Genomic DNA, 18,523 nt, shown 5'->3' on the forward strand with positions numbered 1-18,523 from the left:
AGAATGGTGTCCCATCAAAGTACATGAGAAATGCAGTCATTTTCTTGCAATAAACCATCCTGATCCGGTTCAGAGAGGTGAGAGAAGGAGCAGGAGGGTATAAAGAATGATCAAAAAAAAGGCAGTGAATGGTCACTCTAAGTGTCTGAAGGGTGACAGAGCTGAGCAGGGTAACAGCCTGCTCGAAGGTGTTCACCAAGGAGGAGCAGGAGGAAGGAGGAGGATCTTGTGAATAAGGCACTGCTCTCTGTGTGTGTGTGAAAGGAACAGGAGATAGGGAGGAGAAGAGAAAGATGTGATTTACAGTTTTATTGTGGAATTTGTCAAGGCCTAATTTGAGACTAGTCTTACTCAACATTTTAACATACTGACACGCATCACAAGGAATGTAATAATGAAATTTTCCAAGGCCACAAAGTTCAGAGGCATTGGCAGTGTTGGTGTGGAGCGCTGCACAAAAATAATTGGGAACTGAGGAGAAAGAGAAGGAAGCTAGTCCTGGAAGGTCAAGTGGAAAGGCTTTGGCTGGCATTTGTCCCAGGGGGTAAGGTGCACTGGCTGGGAAGGTGGCACAGCCAGTTCTGTTTGCAGAGCTGGAATGGTGTGAGAAACCCAAACATTAAAAACTGAAAGATGAACTTTGAAAATATGATTGAGTTTGGAGCAGACTTGGGTGTGCTCTGTTTCTCAGTTGTGTATTTACAAAGGTTGATTAAAATACTGGATAAAAGAAGCCTTTGTTGCTGATTTGGGAAAGATTTTTCATTAAGACACAAGATTTTATATTCCTTGTGGTTGGAAATAGTGCAAAGGGAAGGGAAAAATCAGCTTTCCTATCTCTGGGGAGGTGGCCACAGCTGGAGTTTGCTGTCAGTGGCAGAAAGCAGAGCTGACAGGTTTGGTTCTCGGAGGGCCAGTAGGGAATGAGCTGTGGTGGGGAAGGATGAAACTCATTTTGCTCCAAGATTATGAAGGACTTGACTCAAATTCACACTGAGAGTCCCAAAGGGAAGAGGGGCTGGAACTCTGGCTTGACCATGTATTAATTTGATAATACCTGGTCACCTGGAACTATCATGTCTTTATTTCATTATGTTTAATTTCAGGAACATCTTTAATTCAGGACATGAAGGCTTACCTGGAAGGAGCTGGGACTGAATTCTGTGATATCATCCTGCTCCTAGATGGGCACCCACGGCCAGCCCACAAAGCCATCCTGGCAGCTCGCTCCAGGTGAGCCCTGTTCCTAACACTGTACCAAGAGTGTGTGTGAAGGACCCTGCAGGGCTGGACAGTCTGTGCTCAGCTGGCTTGGTTTAGAAGACAGGGAGGAACTTAAATCTGCATGAAGTGTTAAGATGCAGCTTTGCTCAATGAGTGTAATAAGCCTTCAAGCAGTAGTGATTAAATTTTTTTTTTTTTTTCCATTTGATACCCAGCAGGGAAAGATAGGAAGAAATTAGAACTGCAGAGATCCTGCAGAGGGTGTGTGAGAAGCTGCACTGCAAGACAAAGCATCTGTAAAATCACAGGAAGGGAAAAAGGATTGAAAACTTAAAGTGCTTTCAGTGAAGTGGAAAGCAACAGATGCCCAGTGAGGTCAGAAGGAGCCTTCTGACAGTGAACAATTCATATTGTATCATGTGGAACTTGAATTTCTTTCTCAATTTCTGATATTTAATAATGGTTATGAATAAATATAAAAAATGGTGCATGACAGAGACTAGAGTGTTCCCATGCTTTATGCAGAGAAAGGACCCTGCTGATGGTGGGAGTGTTCTCCCTCCTCAGGGTGTGGGTGTGGGTGAAGTGAATTTGTCCTGCACTTGTATGTTCTGTGGACCTGTATCTTATGTTCCACCAAACATTAAGTGTTCACATAAAATTTCTATTTCAAATACCTTCACAGGATTTTTCCAGACCCAGTAACAATATTCAGTATTAGTTACAGTGGTATTTTACCAGAAGCATTTCACAGCTCTTAAAACAGCCCTGATGATTGGCAGCCTGTAGATACCAAGGAAATTCATAATGCTTTAAGCTCTCTGCTGCATCTTATGCAAATTAGAGAAAAAGCAAAGCACCATGTGTCCTAATTTTCAAGAAACAGACAAATTTCAGGTAGTTCTGATGGTAATTAGGGGGATTATATTTGGAGTTTTCGCTGGCAGACATACATGAAAAAATAAATGAGCAGTGTTTTTGCCCAGGTTGTCACCGGAATGTGTTGCTTTGGAAGCTGCAGTTCTGAATAGCAGCCTTTGAACAATACTGGGTTAAACCATCTGTCTGCAGAATGTGTTATATCAGTTTTATTTCCCTTTCCAGTTACTTTGAAGCCATGTTCCGTTCCTTCATGCCAGAAGATGGGCAAGTGAACATTTCTATAGGTGAAATGGTTCCCAGCAAGCAAGCATTTGAGTCCATGCTTAGATACATCTATTATGGAGAAGTGAACATGCCTCCTGAGGACTCCCTGTATCCTTAGATTCAAAGGAATTGGAGGATCTGTCTTAGTGCACATCTAGCAGGTCACCTTCCTTTTGCTTTGGGTTGCCTGGCACAGACATGGCACAGAGAGGGTGGTCTGTCAGGGGGGCACCAGCAGGCTCTGTACTTCCATTCCTCACAGGGATTTGTTTGCCATCAGTGCTCTCACCTTCGCTTTCTGGTTTGTTCCTCAATGGGATGAACAGATACCTTTTTGCAGCACCTTACTACTATGGCTTCTCCAACAACAGGCTCCAGGCCTACTGTAAGCAGAACCTGGAAATGAATGTCACAGTGGAGAATGTGCTCCAGGTAATTGTCCCCAAGCACTAGAGTTAGTCACTCAGAGGAAAGCCAAGGGATCTGGTCAAGTGGGTAACTCCAGTGCCAGGTCTCTGGGACTGCCCAGACCCTTCCAGTGGCAGTGGCCCTGTGTGAAGATGTGTGTAGGATCCCAGCCTTCAGCAGCATTGTTCCTTACCTGGTACTGTGTCTCTTCTGTTCCTGTGCTGCAGGGTTCAGCAGGTACTGCTCACCTGGCTCCTCCTGAGCTCCCATCCCCCATTACAGAACTGTGTTTCTAAAAGTCTTTCTAAGACAACCACGTGCTCAGCACTCAATTGTAAACCCTTTTTGGCAGACATTTGTTCCAGGACAAATGGCAAATGATGGTCTGCAGGTGACAGACATTAGTCTTGTTTTATCAGTGATGCTGACAGGATCTGGCAGTGGAGTTTGAGCTAGCAAAAGATATTGTGTGGTAAGAAAGTCAATGCCAGCTACCAGGCAGACAGCCTGAACCTCTGCAGCACAAGCAGAAGCAATTCCTGCTGATAAGCTCTTGAGGACTCCATACATTTTAAATCCAAGGCTTATTTTTTAATAGTTCAGAAAAGATTCAGTTTGTAATGCAAAATGGAGATATTGCTAAGAGGAGTTACCTGCTCTGGGTCAGAACTGTGCATCTGAGCTGTGCAGAACAGAAATCACATTTTTGTTCCTGCTCTAGATTTTAGAGGCAGCTGACAAGACCCAGGCCCTGGACATGAAGAGGCACTGCCTGCACATCATCGTTCACCAGTTCACCAAGGTTGGTTGCATCTTTTCTGTGGCTTTTGAGAGCTGCTGTCCTCTGTCACTGCCTTGGTTAAAGACACGTTCATATAGAAATACGTTTAATTCTTCCTCATGTGAGACAGCTGAGAGCTGGCTACATGTTACTGATGCTCACTGACAGGACTGCTAGGCACACTTCTCACACCAAAGTAAATTAAAGACTAGAACAAGCTAGTCTAGAAATGTGAAGCCCTTCCAAGCAGAAGTTACCCAAAACTGCTTCCATTTCCAGTTGTTCTGTTAATTTAGTGCCATGCCCTCGTTGGGTTGGTGTGTGTATAGCAGGGTAAGTTTGTTGTATGTTGAGAGCACAAATCTCTCCCTTACTAGCAGTTACCAGTGTGCTCCTCATACTTCCCTTGAAGTATTCTCTATCATACAATATTTTATTGTCATGTGCTCTAAAACAAATTACCCGGTCCTGGCTGAGCTCTCTGTGATTTCCATGTTCAACAGTTGGACTCCATGGTCTTAGAGGTCCTTTCCAATCTTAAAAATTCTGTGGTTTTGTTTCAATGGGATTATGCATTAGTGGCAGGAAAGGTCAAGAGCCTGATGTGCTGATACTCCTGTCCTCCCTTGAGAGAATGAGGATATTGTCATTTAATTGTTCATATGAGATGTGATCCCTCCATAAGAGTTCCCCAGCATGTCATCAGTTCATTGCTCATGTCATTAGCATTGCTGAAATAGGTAGATAAATCATAGGAATTGGGATTTCTGGATGCTACACACATACTGATAATAATTCCCTAGTTAATATTCAAGTAGCTCGCTCTCCTTTGAATATTTAAACTCACAATCCTCCTGGGGAAGAAGAGCACTGCTGTGTCCCATTAGTGTCTGGAGGGAAGACAGTATGGTGTTCAGGCTCTTTATTAAATGCCAAAGTTGCTGGAGCATGACGCATTTTACATTCAGAAATAACTGAAATTGCATAAAAAGCATGGAGAGTGGAGCCAGAATCCAGAAATCACTCCCAGAGGAGAGTCCACAGTGTGAGGCTGCAGCCCCTGCCTTCATCCTGCCTGTTTCCTTCTGTCCCCATGAGTCCTGTGGAGCAGCCTAGTTCAGCAGGGATGGGGAATGGTCCCACTGCAGGGTACAGGACAATCCCTAGGGTTGGGGTCAGTGCCTTGCAGCTGCTGAGGGCTAAAATATCACAGTATGAAGTATCACTTCCCAGTGGAGGCCACAGGAAGACAAAGAGGTGTGATTCTCCCCAGAACATACAGGGGGAAGTGGATATTGCAACACTGGGAGGCAGCAGTGGGAGCTGGAGGGCGTTCCTCAGCTGTACTTCCTCACCAGGATGTGGGGAAATGTTTTTTATTTCAACTCTTGACTGGTAGAACAGTGTTCATCAAAACGTGTCTGGAAGACTGTCAAGCAGATGTGCACGGAGAAATCTCAATTATGCAATGTTTTCCCTTGGCCTGAGAGGCCTCAGTGTGTGATTCTTGGCCTGGGCTGGGTGACTCAGTGTGGCTGGGCACGGACAGTCTCTGCTCCTGGGCCAGCCACAGGCTCTGAGGGGGATTTGTTCTCAGGCACAAGCCCGGTGGGTCACCGGAGCTCAGGCAGGCTGGGCCCCTGGCTGTGGGATCTCCTGTTCCTCCAGTTACTTAAAGCTGTTCTGGGTTTGGACTGTTAAGGAGTTTTCCCCACAGCAGGAGCATTACAGAGGAGCTGTTTGCCAGAGGTTCACTGCTTTGGGCAATGTGTTTTCAGGCTCTTGTGTGTCAGTGTTGTACAAAACCCCTAATAAACTGTTGTGACATGTTTGTAGTGACACCCTGATCTGTTCTGCAGTGCGTGCCTGGGGTGGGGGCAGGATCCCACCAGTGCTAAGGGGGTCTCTCTCCATCCCAGTCCTGGCAGATCCTTAGACTGGGGATATTGCTTCAAGCATATCCTGAGCTCTTTCTGAAAGCATCCTCAGCCATTTCCTTCCTGGCCTTCAAACGTTGCTTGGAACATCTTTATTCTTTATCCCAGTGCAGCTCCCTAGAGCAAGGTGATAATGTCACTTAGAGTAAGGCCTTGGGCACAGTCTGCCTGGAGGCTGGGGGTGTGTTAATGCCTCTAGACAGAGGGATTACTGGCTCCTTACCATGAGGTTAAGGGGAAATATGGAATGTGTAGGGCTCCTTTTTGCTAACAGTCGAGCTTCTGAACAGTCCCAAAGCATGAAGTTTGTTGTAGATTCATTCTCCTCTGTCTGATGTGGTGGAGGTTTTCATTGGCAAGTGCTCCAGTGACCTGCTTTGACTGCAGGAAGAATGCCAGCAGAAGCAGCATGGACACTGAGAAGAGCTGTTCCACAGGAGCAAAGGGATCAGGCCCTGAGTCACACTTTCAGTTCTAAACCACAGATCTCAGAGTTCAGGCTGTGCTGGTGCCCAGCATTGCTTTTAGGAGAGTGCTCAGTCAGTGTCCTGTAGCAGTGGGGCTGTCAGTACCAACAGAGGGGCAGCTCTGGGGGCAGATTCCTCCTCCTCTCCACTCCCAGCAGTGTGAATTTGGTTCTAAGCCCTGACTGGAGCCCCATGGTCTGTTCCCTGCAGCCCAGCCCCACAGCTGGGATCTCACACCATCTGTGCCCAGCTGGACTTGCTATGGGGTGCCTAGGGTAAAAGGGGAATACGTGAGCTGTGATTTGGGGAGGGTTTTAATTTCTTCCTGTTTTTTTCTGTTTTGTTTTCCTTGAAGGTCTCCAAGTTGCCAAATCTCCGCTCGCTCAGTCAGCTCCTCCTCCTTGACATCATAGATTCCTTAGCTACCCACATCTCAGACAAGCAGTGTGCAGAGCTGAGTGCAGACATATGACATGCCTTGGTAATCCACCTTCTCATTTTTTCCTGAAAAACACGGGCACTTTAGAGCTGGCTCTGGTTTACTGTTACGTGTGGAGTAGCTCAGTGTCTGCACACTACAGCAGGCCTGGAGGAGCAGGGACAGCTGAGGTGCTCTTTCTGGATTTTCTGGGTTTGTACCTTTGTGCAGCATTTGGACTTTGTTACATTTGTTACCCAAATGTAGACTTGAAATCTTTGCGGGCCTGAATTAATTCCACATGGTTTGGGGAGTTACTAAGTTCATAATCAAGCCCATTATTACTTTCATACTGTAAAATCAAGCAGTCATGAATAAGAGTCTCTAATCCTTTGAAACACAATATTTAAAAATACTATTTAAAGAGCTTCAGCTGACGCAGCCCCAAGGGCTGTAAGGGGAAGTCAGAACGAAACTGGGAGCAAGAGCACGTGGTGTTCACAGGGAGACTGGACCTTGGACCAGAATGCATTGACTTTTCAGAGCCTCCATGGTGTGGATTAACAGATAAACCCCTGTGCAACTGCCCAGATTGGTGGGCTGTGGGAATCCAGACCTATGCTCTGCAGCAGGTCAGACTGGAAGATTATAGCAGTCCTCTCTGACCATCAAATCCATTAATCCTGTCTTGCTAAGCCTTTCTAAATCTATTTGTTAATAAAGAATTAACATCTCCTGGCATTTCATTATTAACTTGGATTTCATTTTGGAAAAAAACTAAGCAAAAAACGTTCTGCGCTTGATGAAGGTCACATTGTTAAAAATAAGTGTGTTACATCTTGTTACTAATTTTATATTGAAGTGTCTCTGTGAGCCCTTGTCTTTGCAGGAAGGTGAATGAAGGCAGAGTGCCCTTCCCAGCCCATGCAGGAGCAGCTGCTGTTTCCTCCCCTTGCAGCCCCCGGCTCTGTGCTGGATGCTTCCCACACTGCAGAGTGGAGAGGAGAGGAGAGGAGCTTTACCTCTCCTCACAGCTGGATGGTGTTGGTTGGAGAGCACCAGAAATGTGGTGTTGGTAAAGTCTCTGGTGGTGGAACTGTCCCAGCCCTGCCCAGAGCCCTTGGGGCTGCCCTGGGAGGGAGTGACAGCTGGGAATCAAAACCTTGTCCTGCTTCAGCTGCAGAGGGGCTGCTCTCTGCTTGTCTGAAGCTGGAGTGGTGCAGGATCCCTGCTGAGACATGCAGCTCCCAACCCTCACATTCCCACCCTTGCAGCCATGATTTTCATTCAGCATTTCCTGGAGCAGCAGTTGTGAGCTTGTCAGCATCCACAGCCTGACACACCTGCACGTGCTCCGGTGTGCAAGGGTATCGCAGTCTGTGCAGTGGAGAACATGTCACCTGTTCAATCCAAGGGAAGTGCTCGAGGGACCACCCCATCTGTCTCCCTGGTGGCTTGCTCAGGTGAGTCAGACCAGAGGTGACAGGTGCTTCTGAGAGCCAAGGGCACCTTTTAAACCAGAGGTCATGATAATTGTACTGACAGGCTCTGTGTTCCCTGGGAAACCAGATTGGCAGCTGGAGAAAGGTTCTACACTGCAACTTGTAACGACACTACAGTCTATTTCCAGTAATGCTGATCCACTAGAGGACACCCATTGCCCAGGGAAGCATTTTCTCAGGCTGAACAGCTTGGTTTCAACCATGCCAGAACCAGCCCTCTAAATCCTGAGCCCACTTGTGAGGAAATGTGCAACCTCCTCACCCTCTGAGCGTGCACCAGGGGGTCTTGGCTTTAGCAGGGGGCTGGATTCAGTCACAGCTGCAGGGACCAGAGTGCTAAGTCAGAGATTTAGTGTGAAAACTTGTAGCCCATTGAGATTTGCCTCTGGGCTGGTGTTGTGCAGAGTGGCAGGACAGTGCACCTCTGAGAGGACACCCCAGAGTTTCCTAGGAGATCACAGGATGGGAGGTGTTGTAGGGGGCACACAGACTGTGGGGTACACATGAGCTTTCCAGGACAGTTAGGTGTTCTTCACCACCTTGGTACCATCATGGCCAGCAGGCTCTCAGGTTACTGATGCTCCTGCAAAAACTGCAAAACTCCTTGGGCAGTTTTGTACTGGAATTTGTGCAGTCATATAGCTGCATTTGATAAGGAATAAGGAACATTGTGGCTGTCCAGCTTATTCCTACAGTCTCTGCCCCATGCAGGCCCCACTGGCTCTTTAAAGCCCTTGGGACTGCTGGTGGGAGAGCAGGAGCACCCCTTTCCTCCAACCCAGTGTGAGCCCCAGCATGGTGGCAAAAAGCAAGGTGGAGAAGCAATCCCCACCTCCTCTGGTGCAGCAGCTCAGGGCATTGGAGCCAGGAGGTCTCAGCTCTGCCACACTGCACCAGCTCCTGCTGTCCCCACTGTCACACAGGACCTGTGACAGCTGGGCAGAGCCTAGCAAGGAGCTGGATCAGGGCCAGGAGCTGCTCCAGCCCTGCAGGCACTAAGGCCAAGCCCCCCATCCCTCCAGTGCCAGCATGGGGAGAAGCCAGCAGCACCCCAAGTGCCCAGAGCAGGGCTGGCAGTGGGGTAGGGAGTCACTCTGAGGTGGCCCGTGACTCACTGGGAACAGGAAGAACACTGAGAAAAAAAATTACACATTTTAATAAGGAAATGTGCAGTGAGAGGGAGGCACTGAGGTCCTGCCAGCAGAACAGTGGCAGAGGAAGCAGAGCCCAGGCTGCCTCAGGCCTCAGCCCCCCCCAAGCCCAGGATCTTCTTGACATAGTTCTGGACGTTGACGTGGAGCTGGGGGGCCGTAGCAGAGAAGATCTCCATGGCCAGGGCCCGGGTGGCCTCAGAGCCACCCCACATGGCACGGTACAGGGGCAGTGTGTACTTCTGCTTGCCCTGCAGGGAGACAGAGCAGTTATGGCCCAGGTTCTGCCCCAGGCCCGGGGGTGACACCCCCCATTCCCCTCCCCATCCCCCAGGATGCCTCCAGCAGCAGCCTGCTCTTAGTGAGGCACAGAGCACGTGGCAATGGGACCAGATGAAGAATGTTGCCGTGGGCAGCCCCTGGCACCACAGCACCTGGAGAGGGGAGAACACCTGGACCTTGGAGAAGGAGCAGACCCTGAGAAGTTCATGAAGTTCAACAAGGCCAAGTGCAGGGTCCTGCACCTGGGTCAGGATGGGATGGATGGAGGGGTGGAGAGCAGCCCTTCAGAGAAGGACTTGGGTGACAAACTGGGTGTGACCTGGCCATGTGCTCTCCCAGCCTGGAAAGCCAACTGTGTCAGAGGCTCATCCCCAGCAGTGTGGGCAGCAGGTGAGCAATTCTGCCCTCTCATAACTCCCAGCACTGGAGCACTGCATCCAGCTCTGGAGTCTACAGCAGCACAAGACACACATGGACAGAGCAGGTCCAGAGGAGTCCATGGAGCTGTTCCAAGGGCTGGAGCCCCTCTGCTCTGGGGCCATGCTGGGAGAGATGGGGGTGTTCACCTGGAGAAGAGAAGGCTCCAGGGAGACCTCAGAGCCCCTTTTAGTGCCATGTGACTTTGGAGTGACAGGATAATGGGGAATGGCTTCCCATTGCCAGATAGCAGGATTAGATGGGATATTGAAAAGAAATTCTTCCTGTGAGGGTGGTGAGGCCCTGGCACATCCCTGGATGTGTCCAAGGACAGGTTGGATGGGGCTTGGAGCAGCCTTATCTAGTGGAAGGTGTCCCTGCCCATGGCATGGGGTGGAATAAGAGGAGCTTTAAGGTCCCTTCCAAGCCAAACCATCCTGTGGGACTGTCAAAAGCAAGGGCAAACCCCTGTCTCTCTGGCACTGAAGGCCTTGTGCCCTTCTCTCCCCACTGGCATGCTGCTGGGCACTGCCACCACTGCCCAGGGACAAACCTGGCTGTGCAGGAAGTCCTTGACTTTGCTGTACTCAGCCTCCAGGTTGTTCTTGAGGACAATCTGACACCAGCGCAGTCGCAGCTCAGCGTTCTGGGCCTTGGAGATCTTGGGGTACATCTTGCTCAGCCTTTCTACATTGCCTGTGAGAGGAGAGCAGTCACCATACCCCACCCAGCTCCCAGGGAACCCTATGAGTCCATCCCAGCTGTGCTGCAAATTCTCTGGGATCCTCCCAGCTCTGGGTCAGTCCTAGCCCTTGCCCAAGCACCCCCCACCCCCAGTTCTGGAGCACCCCAGGCACTTGCTGGCTCTGGGCAGGATGGTGCCCATGTTGGGCCTTCCAGGCTGGGCAGCCCTGCAGGGCCATGTGCTGGTGGCTTGGGGTGCCAGTACAAAGTGGGGGGAGATTCCTCAGCAAAGAGGGCAAGGAGAGTTGTGGTGACACAGGGACATGACAGCCCAGCAGAGCCAGCCTGGGGACAGCAGAACTGCACATGTCCCCACAAATGGAGGGACATGCTTACCCTGGCTCTCCATCCCCCACCACACCAACTGAGGCTCCCCTGGAACCAGCAGCCACAGAGCAGTTGGAGAGGAGCTGATGGCCACACACCCGTGTGTGTCCCCTGATGTGCCTTCACATCCCCGGCCAACTGGCTGCACTGGGGTACCTCACCCTGTGTCTCCTCTGGGCACCACAGCCCCGGGAGTTCATTCACCTTCAGGCAGGGGGGATTTCTGCAGGACCTGATCCAGGAAATACACCAGCTGGTATGTCCTCCAGCCCATGATGTCCACAGCTTCGATCGCCTCCATGTTCAAACCATCAGCTGCCCAGAGCTCTGCCAGCTCATCCGCCGGCCTCATCAGCTGCTGCCCCGGCGACAGGTCAGGCAGGTAGGGCGGCCAGCCTGGCACGTTCAGCCAGCGGTCAAATTCAAACCCTGCAGCGAGGCAGGAGGGAGAGCTGGGAACAGATCCCCGAGCCCCATACCAGGTGCTGCTGCTCAGACCCCCCACTGCCTTCCCCCAGTGCCACCAAACCTGCCTGAGGACCACCACAAACTAATGGGGTGAGGCCATCAGACACATGGCTTCAGGGTGTGCTTGTGGGTATCAGCCCCAGCACCACCAGCGGGATGAGCTGGCTCCAGCACGGAAAGCTCCTGCCAAGCCTGGATTTCCAACAAGGCTGGGCCAAGTGCAGAGTGCTGGCTGGGCCTGATCCCAGTGCTCACCAGACTCACCAGGCTGAGTCATGGACACCCCATGAAACAGCACCCAACTGCAGAGCAAGGACTTGGTTTGAATGGAAAAAAATTGGGCTGAGCTGGCACATGCCCAAGGCTGGGCCTGATCCCAGCTGGCCAGTGCCATCCTCTGACAGAGCTGGGCTGGCAGCAACAGCATCTCCAGTAAAACACACAAACCCACGTGCACAGGCTCTGGGGGACGTGGGCAGCAATGACACCCACGGGTGCGGGGCTGTGACGTGGCAGCCCCTGCTCCCTGGCCAGGATGACGCTGTGCTGACCTGGGATGGAGTCCACGCCTTTCTCCTTCAGGTCTGGGAAGTACTCCAGGAAGAACCCGAGGGTGTCATCTGCAGTGATGCTCTGGAACTTGAACCGGTTCACGTAGGCCTGTGGGGACAGATGGGGCTGATGCCAGACACTCACCCCAGCAGTGCTGCCCAGCCCCTCTGTGTGCTCCACCTCATGGGGGAACCCATTTCAGCACCCTCCATCCCCAGGGATACCCCTCAGCATTCCCAGCACCTGCTGCTAGCACAAGGCTAGGCTCTGCCTTCATCTTTATTCCCCTATTCACATTCCCGTTTCCCACCTCTTCTTCCTCTCCCCAGCCACCCTCTCAGCCTGTCCTTCCCAGGGTCCTGCTGTGGCCTGGCCTCCTGCTGTGGCATTTTGGATGACTTTGCAGCTCACACCCACCTGGAGGAAGGCATCAAACTTGCTCTGGTTGCCCACAAGATGGGCCAAGTAGCTAACGAAGCAGTATCCCTTCTCATAGGGTGTTTCATTGTACGTGTCATCTGGATTGACACCTAGAAAAAGGCAAAACCCTCAGAAATCTCTGCCCACCTGCAAAACAACACAGCCCTCATGTGCACCAAGATCTGTGCTGGGCACAGCCCATCCCATCCCTCCTGGGTCCCATCACCCATTCTGCTGTTATTGGCAGCCGTGGAACAGCCCAGCTCCCTCCAGCTCCCCCGTGAGCACCCCACTGCCCCGAGCCCAGGAGCACCCTCAGACCTGGCTCGATCACCACCCGCAGCTTGTTGAGCGGGTGATCCTCCCCGGTGGCGTCCATGTGCTGGCGCAGGAGGGCCCTTCCCGTGGCAGCCTCCAGGCAGGTGTAGGGCAAACCTGGGCAGAGACAAGCGGAGGCATTCGGGGAGCCCGGCCAGACCCCTGCACACAGCGGGCACTGCGGGCACAGAGGGCACAGAGAGCACAGCAGGCACTGGGACGGGAGAGGAACAGCATCAGTGCACGAGCTGGGAGAGAGGAAACTCACACACAGGGAGCTGGGATGGCAGAGCTGCAGGGAGACACGGGGCAACCCAGCCCCAGGCAGCGAGAGATTGGAGCCACTTCAATTTGTGTGGATACAGTAAATTGTGCTGGGAGAACACGAGATTCTGGACAGGACTGTCCAGGGGGGAGCTCAGGACTGGTATCAGCTCCACATGGGAGCTGCAGGAGGATGAGGAAGGAGAGGCAAGGGCACAGTGCCCATATTCCTGCCAGGGGTTGCAGGAATTTTTGCTCCATCTCAGAGCAAAGGCCACCAGAAATCACAGACTGGTTTGGGCTGGAAGGGACATTAAAGATCACCTCGTTTCACCCTCTGCCATGGGCAGAACACCTTCCACTAGAGCAGGTGGCTCCAAACCCCATCCAGCCTGGCCTTGGACCCTTCCAGGGATGGGGCAGCCGCAGCTTCTCTGGGTCACCTGTGCCAGTGCCTCCCCAAACTCATAATATCTCATCTAAACCTACTCTTTCTCAGTTTACAGAGGGCCTTGCAGCTGCTGCCCTTCACCTCTCCTGAGATGCAGCGCAGGCTCCGTCCCCAGTGGCACTTGGAGGGACACAGACCCCAGCCCCACACAGGGCTCAGCACCCCACAGCCAGGCACGGCCACGCACCGTAGACCTCGGTGGAGATGCGCCTCTGGGCGTACATGGTGAAGCCCTCGTTCAGCCAGAACTCGCCCCACGTGGCGTTGGTGACCAAGTTGCCAAACCAGCTGTGGGAGATCTCATGGATGATGACGTCCACCAAGGAGCGGTCCCCGGCCAGCAGGCACGGCGTGACGAAGGTGAGGCAGGGGTTCTCCATGCCACCAAAGGGGAAGGAGGGCGGCATGAACAGGATGTCATACCTGCCAGGGAAGGCCGGGCTCAGACCCCACTCCTCCTGAAGACGGGGCTGGGGACAGAAGGAAACTCTCTCCCTGTCCCTGGGGAACCAGATCCTTCAGGAACTTTCCAGCCATACCTGCCCCAAACATAAGGTCCAAAGAGTTTCTCTCCAACCTCCAGGAACTCCTCAATCACCCCATCATACTCCTTCTTGGCAGCCTCGATCAGGCAGGGCTCGGCCCAGACACGGCTCCTGGCCAAGTGCAGAGAAAAGGAATTTTAACCATTAGGGGACTTTCACCTTGTTGCTTCATCAGACAGAAATTGCACAGGTTTATTCCAAAGGAAAATAAAACCCTGCTAATAAAGGCATCTAAAGAGGCCAATAGTGCAAATTGATATGATTTCTTTCCTTGTCTGAATGTCAAAGGGCTTTTATATGGCTGCAGTGGCAGCCAAGAACTCAAGAAAGCAGCAGCCTGTGAGGAAATGTGGGATGCTCCAAGCACAGGGACCCACTGCCCTCATTCTCGTGCAGGGACCCTCCTGAAGGTGAGGGAACACAGCATCAAGGCTCCTTCTCTCTCTCCAGTTTGAGAAGGACCCTCACCCCGTGAGCCCACGATCTGGTGACAGAGACAAGGACTGACTGTGCCATGTTTATGGCCAGTACCTCTGCTCTCCAGAGCCCCACAGAGCAGGGAGAGGCAGGAGGTGGCTGCCACAGGAGCTTCACCATGAAGCTCCCACAGCTCTGGAGCCCTCCTGAGCTTTACCTTGGGCCAACATCAGCAGACACGATGTCCCCAACAACCAGAGCGATCAGGTAGGAGGGGATTGGCTGGGACATCTTGAATACAAAAGTGTTATCCTTCTGCTTCTCCCAGCTCGTGGCACTCATCACAGCTGTGAAGCCCTCAGGGACCTGAACATGTGAGTAAAACCATCCATTAGATCCACAGCATCACAGTGGGAGGCCAGCTAAGCCAGCTGGGATGCCACAGTGTCTGATGGCAAATGCATGCCAGCCTGGAGATGCTGGGGTCATGGGCACTGCAGGCTTTGGGGAGCAGAGCAGGAACACCCTGAGCTCACACTTGGGATCCCAGCTGCATCCCTGCAATACTGCAATACCTGGAACTGCCCCAGGTGCTCCTGGAGCTACCAGGAGATAAGGAAATGCTGGAGCTGCAGGTGTGGAAGGGCAGAGGATGCAGATCCCTCAGCCGCTGGCTCCCCTCCCAGTTCTTGCACAACAACTCATTCTTCCTGTTCCCAAGCAAGCGTAGAACCCATGGCAAATCCACCAGCTTGGGCTGAGCCCAGGGACATTGATCCAATGTCCCCTACCCCAAACAGGGGGTGAGCCCCATGGTGCACAGGGAATACGGTTTCCTTGGTACAGAGCATCACACCAGAGCGCAGCAACAGCCCCATCCCACGCTCACTCTGAGGCACCAGAGGGGCTCTGCCCTGGGAGAGCAAACTAAATCAATCCTGGTGCCACTGGCACTGGCTTGGTGTCACACCATTAAGCAGCTCCCCTTGCCCACAGCAGGCCAGCACGCTGCAGTGGCCCAGTGCCACCACATGCCCACACGCAGGCAAGGAGGGAATCTGCATTTAATGCCATCTTTGGGGATGCTGCTCCTTCCTGGAAGTTTGGCAGCTCCAGAACTGCCACCAGGACCCAGCATGGCCCAGCACCATCACCCTCCTCCAGCTGCTTTCCCCCAAACTCAGCTCTTTCTGTGACAAATGCCAGGAGCTCTGGGCAGGACAGCCAGACCAGCACATGCATCCACCCCTGGAGCAGCAGCACTGCAGCTGGGGAGAGGCAGGAGCACCCTGGGGCTGCTTGTCCTCATCCAAAAGGGCACATAAGAGAAAAATAGCCCAAGTACAGAGTGATTTCTCAGCTGGGGCCTGAGGAGGAGGGTTTGAAGCAGAGCCCTTGCTGTAATGCCCCAGTGCTTTGGCACATTCCCTGCAAGGGACCCAACAGCTCAGAACAGCTGAACCTGGAAGGGACATTAAAGATCATCTTGTCTCACAACCTGCCATGGGCAGGGACACCTCCCACTAGCCCAGGTTGCGCCAAGCCCCATCCAACCTGGCCTTGGACACTTCCAGGGATGGGGCAGCCACAGCTGCTCTGGGTACCCTGTGCCAGGGCATCACCACCCTCACAGCCAAGATTTCCTTCCCATTATCCCATCTGTCCCTGTCCTCTGGCTGTTTGGAGCCATTCCCCCTTGTCCTGGCACTCCAGATCCTTGTCCCAGGTCCCTCTCCAGCTCTCTTGGAGCCCCTTTAGGCACTGAAAGGGGCTCTCAGGTCTCCTTGGAGCCTTCTCTTCTCCAGGTGAGCATCCCCAGCCTGGCTCCAGAGCAGAGGTGCTCCAGCCCTTGGATCATCTCCATGGCCTCCTCTGGACTTTCTTCCCCAGCAAACTTTGCACTCAGGGAGGGTTTTGCACCTGGTGGGTGTGAAGGTTTTGCTCCTGGGGCTTCACTTACCTTCACGGTGGCTGAATAGGTGAACTTGACTGAAGGGGTGTCGAAGCAGGGGAAGAAGGACCTGTTGAGCACAGCCTGGCCCTGTGTGTACATGTAGGGCTTCTGCTTCCCCGCCGTCTGCTCAGGGGACAGCCAGCACACCTGGGGAGGGACCAGGACCCCAGTGAGAGGCAGCTCGACCACGGCAGCTCCTTGTGGGAGCTGGGAAGGGGCTCCTCACCCGGGGGTGCTTTGCCCACACCAGGCCTGGTGTCCCCTGGACCACCCCCCAGCTCCACACGGGTCTGGCAGCCCCCAGTCTACACCCAGCGTCCTCCCAGTCCGTGCATCCTACCGGGCTCGGCGTCCCTTCCATCCACCTGGTCACCCCTCGGGCCCGGTATTTCCTCGACCGACCCTGCTTATCCCGGGCCCGGTGTTCCCCGGTGTCCTCCCACCGTCCCCCCTCCCGGGCCCGGTGTTCCCCGGTGTCCCACCGCTCACCCCGGGCCCCTCGCCCGCCTCGTAGTCGATGAGGAGGGTGAGCAGCTGCCCGGCACGGGGGGCCTGGGGCAGGGCGATGTGCAGGGCGCTGCCATAGCTGGCGAAGGGCCGGCTCTCCACGGGCAGCGCCTGCCCGGCCGCGTCCCCGGGCCCGCCCGGCGGCGGCAGGAGCGCGGCGCGGCTCACGGCCAGCGCGGGGTGCGCGTCCAGCCTCAGCTCCGCTCCGGCCCGCTCGCACCGCAGCTCCAGCCGCGCTCGGCCCCGCAGCCGCCCCGGGCCCGCGGCCGCGAAGGACACGCTCAGCTCCAGGTGCAGGTGCCGCAGCGACCACGGGCCCGCGCTGCTGGCAGAGGCCGCGTCCCTCACCGGGGCCGGGTCCCGCACCGGGGCCGGGTCCCGCACCGGGGCCGCCATCGCCGCGCCGGGAGCCGGAGCGGGGCCGGGCCGGGGCGGGACCGCCCGGCGGGGGCGGGAGGCGGGTCCCGTCCGGGGGCGGGCGCGGGGCGGTCCCGGGAGACGGGAAAGGAGAGATGGGGAATCCACGGGTGGGGGATGGAGGAGGAGATCCCTCGGGGTTCCACGAGTGGGAGATGGAGAGAAATCTGTGGGTGGGATCCGTCGGGGATCTATGGGCGGGGAATGGGGGCATCGATAAGGTGGATCCATGGGTGGGGGATCTGTGAGCGGGGGATGGAGGGGACATGCGGTGGGACCCATGTTACGGGGATGAAGGGGGATCTATGAGAGATCTATGGAGGTTCCAGAGAGAATTCAGGAGAAGAGGGGAATCCATGGGTTGGGCAGAATCAAGAGAGATCTGGGGGAAATAGGGACGGGAGGAATTCGTTGGGGCAAGGGATCTAGGAACATCTATGGGCGGGGATCCACGTGGGTTGGGGCGGGGGCGGCAGAATCCAGAGGATGGGAATCCGTGGATCAAGGGAATTCATGGCGGGACAGGAGGGTCTATAGGGTTCCAAAATGGGATCCATTGCAGGGTTCATGTCGGGCTCCACGGACAGAGGAGGGGAGGAAGGGACCCAGCACAGGCGTCCCTGGGAAGATCCAGAGGGAACTTGAGGAAGGATATAGATACAGATCCATGGGAAGATCAAGCTCGGGCGGGTGTGTCCAGGGGTCGGGGATCCATGTGGGATCTGGAGAAATATACGGGGGAATCCAGAGGGGGTCAAGATCCATGGGGAGGAGATCCAGAGCCGGGAGTGAGGTGGGACAAGATCCATCAGGGGAGTCAGGGAGGGACAGAGGGAGAGATCCATGGCGGGGGATCTGGGGAAGAGGAGGCTGGGGGTGAATGGGGCCGGGATCCATAAGAAATTCGCTGCGGTGTTCATGGGGGATCCTGAGGGGAGCTTGGAGGGGACAATGTCGGGATCCATGGGGAGGGGATGGAGGGATGGTCCACCGGGAGGACTCGTGGGGACATCCGGGGAGAATCGAGCAGGGATATCGAGAGGGATCCATGATCGAGAGGGATCCACGGGGTCAGAGCAGCCATGTGGGATCCATGAGAAATCCGAGGACAGGATGTTCCGTGGGGGACTGGGGGGATCCATGGGGTTTCCCCGGCTCAGGCTCCGTTGCCGGTTCCAGGCGCCGCGTCTCGGCAGCCGAGCAGCACCGGGCTGGGGGGGCCGCCCCCAGGGACCGAGCGGGGCAGGGGCAGCCCCGCACCGGCATCTCCGGCCCGGGGGACCGGGGGTCGGGGGACCGGGGGCCGGGGGCCGGGGGACCGGAGACCAGGGCGGGCACCCCGGGCGGCCGGAGCGGCGGGGCCGGGCACGGGCCTGCGCGACTCCTCCCCCGGCCCGGCCCGGCCC

At 54.4% G+C, this 18,523-nt stretch overlaps 2 protein-coding genes across 4 annotated transcripts in view; one reads left to right on the top strand and one right to left on the bottom strand.

The window, feature by feature from the left end:
* The window catches only part of LZTR1 (leucine zipper like post translational regulator 1), a 35,383-nt gene extending 28,261 nt beyond the window's left edge, over positions 1 to 7,122 (top strand). The window contains exons 16-20 of one of the 3 annotated variants that reach the window (XM_058855786.1): positions 1,107 to 1,233; positions 2,329 to 2,478; positions 2,697 to 2,802; positions 3,500 to 3,580; positions 6,319 to 7,122. In XM_058855786.1, the coding sequence (XP_058711769.1) occupies positions 1,107 to 1,233; positions 2,329 to 2,478; positions 2,697 to 2,802; positions 3,500 to 3,580; positions 6,319 to 6,435 (581 nt within the window). In that variant the 3' untranslated portion in view covers positions 6,436 to 7,122. Of the gene's footprint in view, positions 1 to 1,106; positions 1,234 to 1,439; positions 1,592 to 2,328; positions 2,479 to 2,696; positions 2,803 to 3,499; positions 3,581 to 6,318 lie in introns of those variants that run through there. The other 2 variants (XM_058855787.1, XM_058855788.1) reach the window with 2 other exon arrangements.
* A 1,894-nt stretch (positions 7,123 to 9,016) lies between these two features.
* On the bottom strand, positions 9,017 to 17,096 carry RNPEP (arginyl aminopeptidase). The gene is made up of 11 exons (XM_058855585.1): positions 16,683 to 17,096; positions 16,200 to 16,340; positions 14,457 to 14,605; positions 13,817 to 13,933; positions 13,465 to 13,700; positions 12,566 to 12,679; positions 12,242 to 12,354; positions 11,824 to 11,932; positions 11,009 to 11,233; positions 10,287 to 10,429; positions 9,017 to 9,285 (listed from the first exon to the last, which is right to left on the bottom strand). Exons 1-11 carry the CDS (start codon positions 17,094 to 17,096, stop codon positions 9,121 to 9,123), a joined length of 1,926 nt encoding a protein of 641 aa, XP_058711568.1. The 3' UTR covers positions 9,017 to 9,120.
* Between the last annotated feature and the right edge of the window lie 1,427 nt (positions 17,097 to 18,523).

Source organism: Poecile atricapillus, chromosome 23 (assembly GCF_030490865.1).
Source record: "Poecile atricapillus isolate bPoeAtr1 chromosome 23, bPoeAtr1.hap1, whole genome shotgun sequence".
Lineage (NCBI taxonomy): Eukaryota > Metazoa > Chordata > Aves > Passeriformes > Paridae > Poecile > Poecile atricapillus.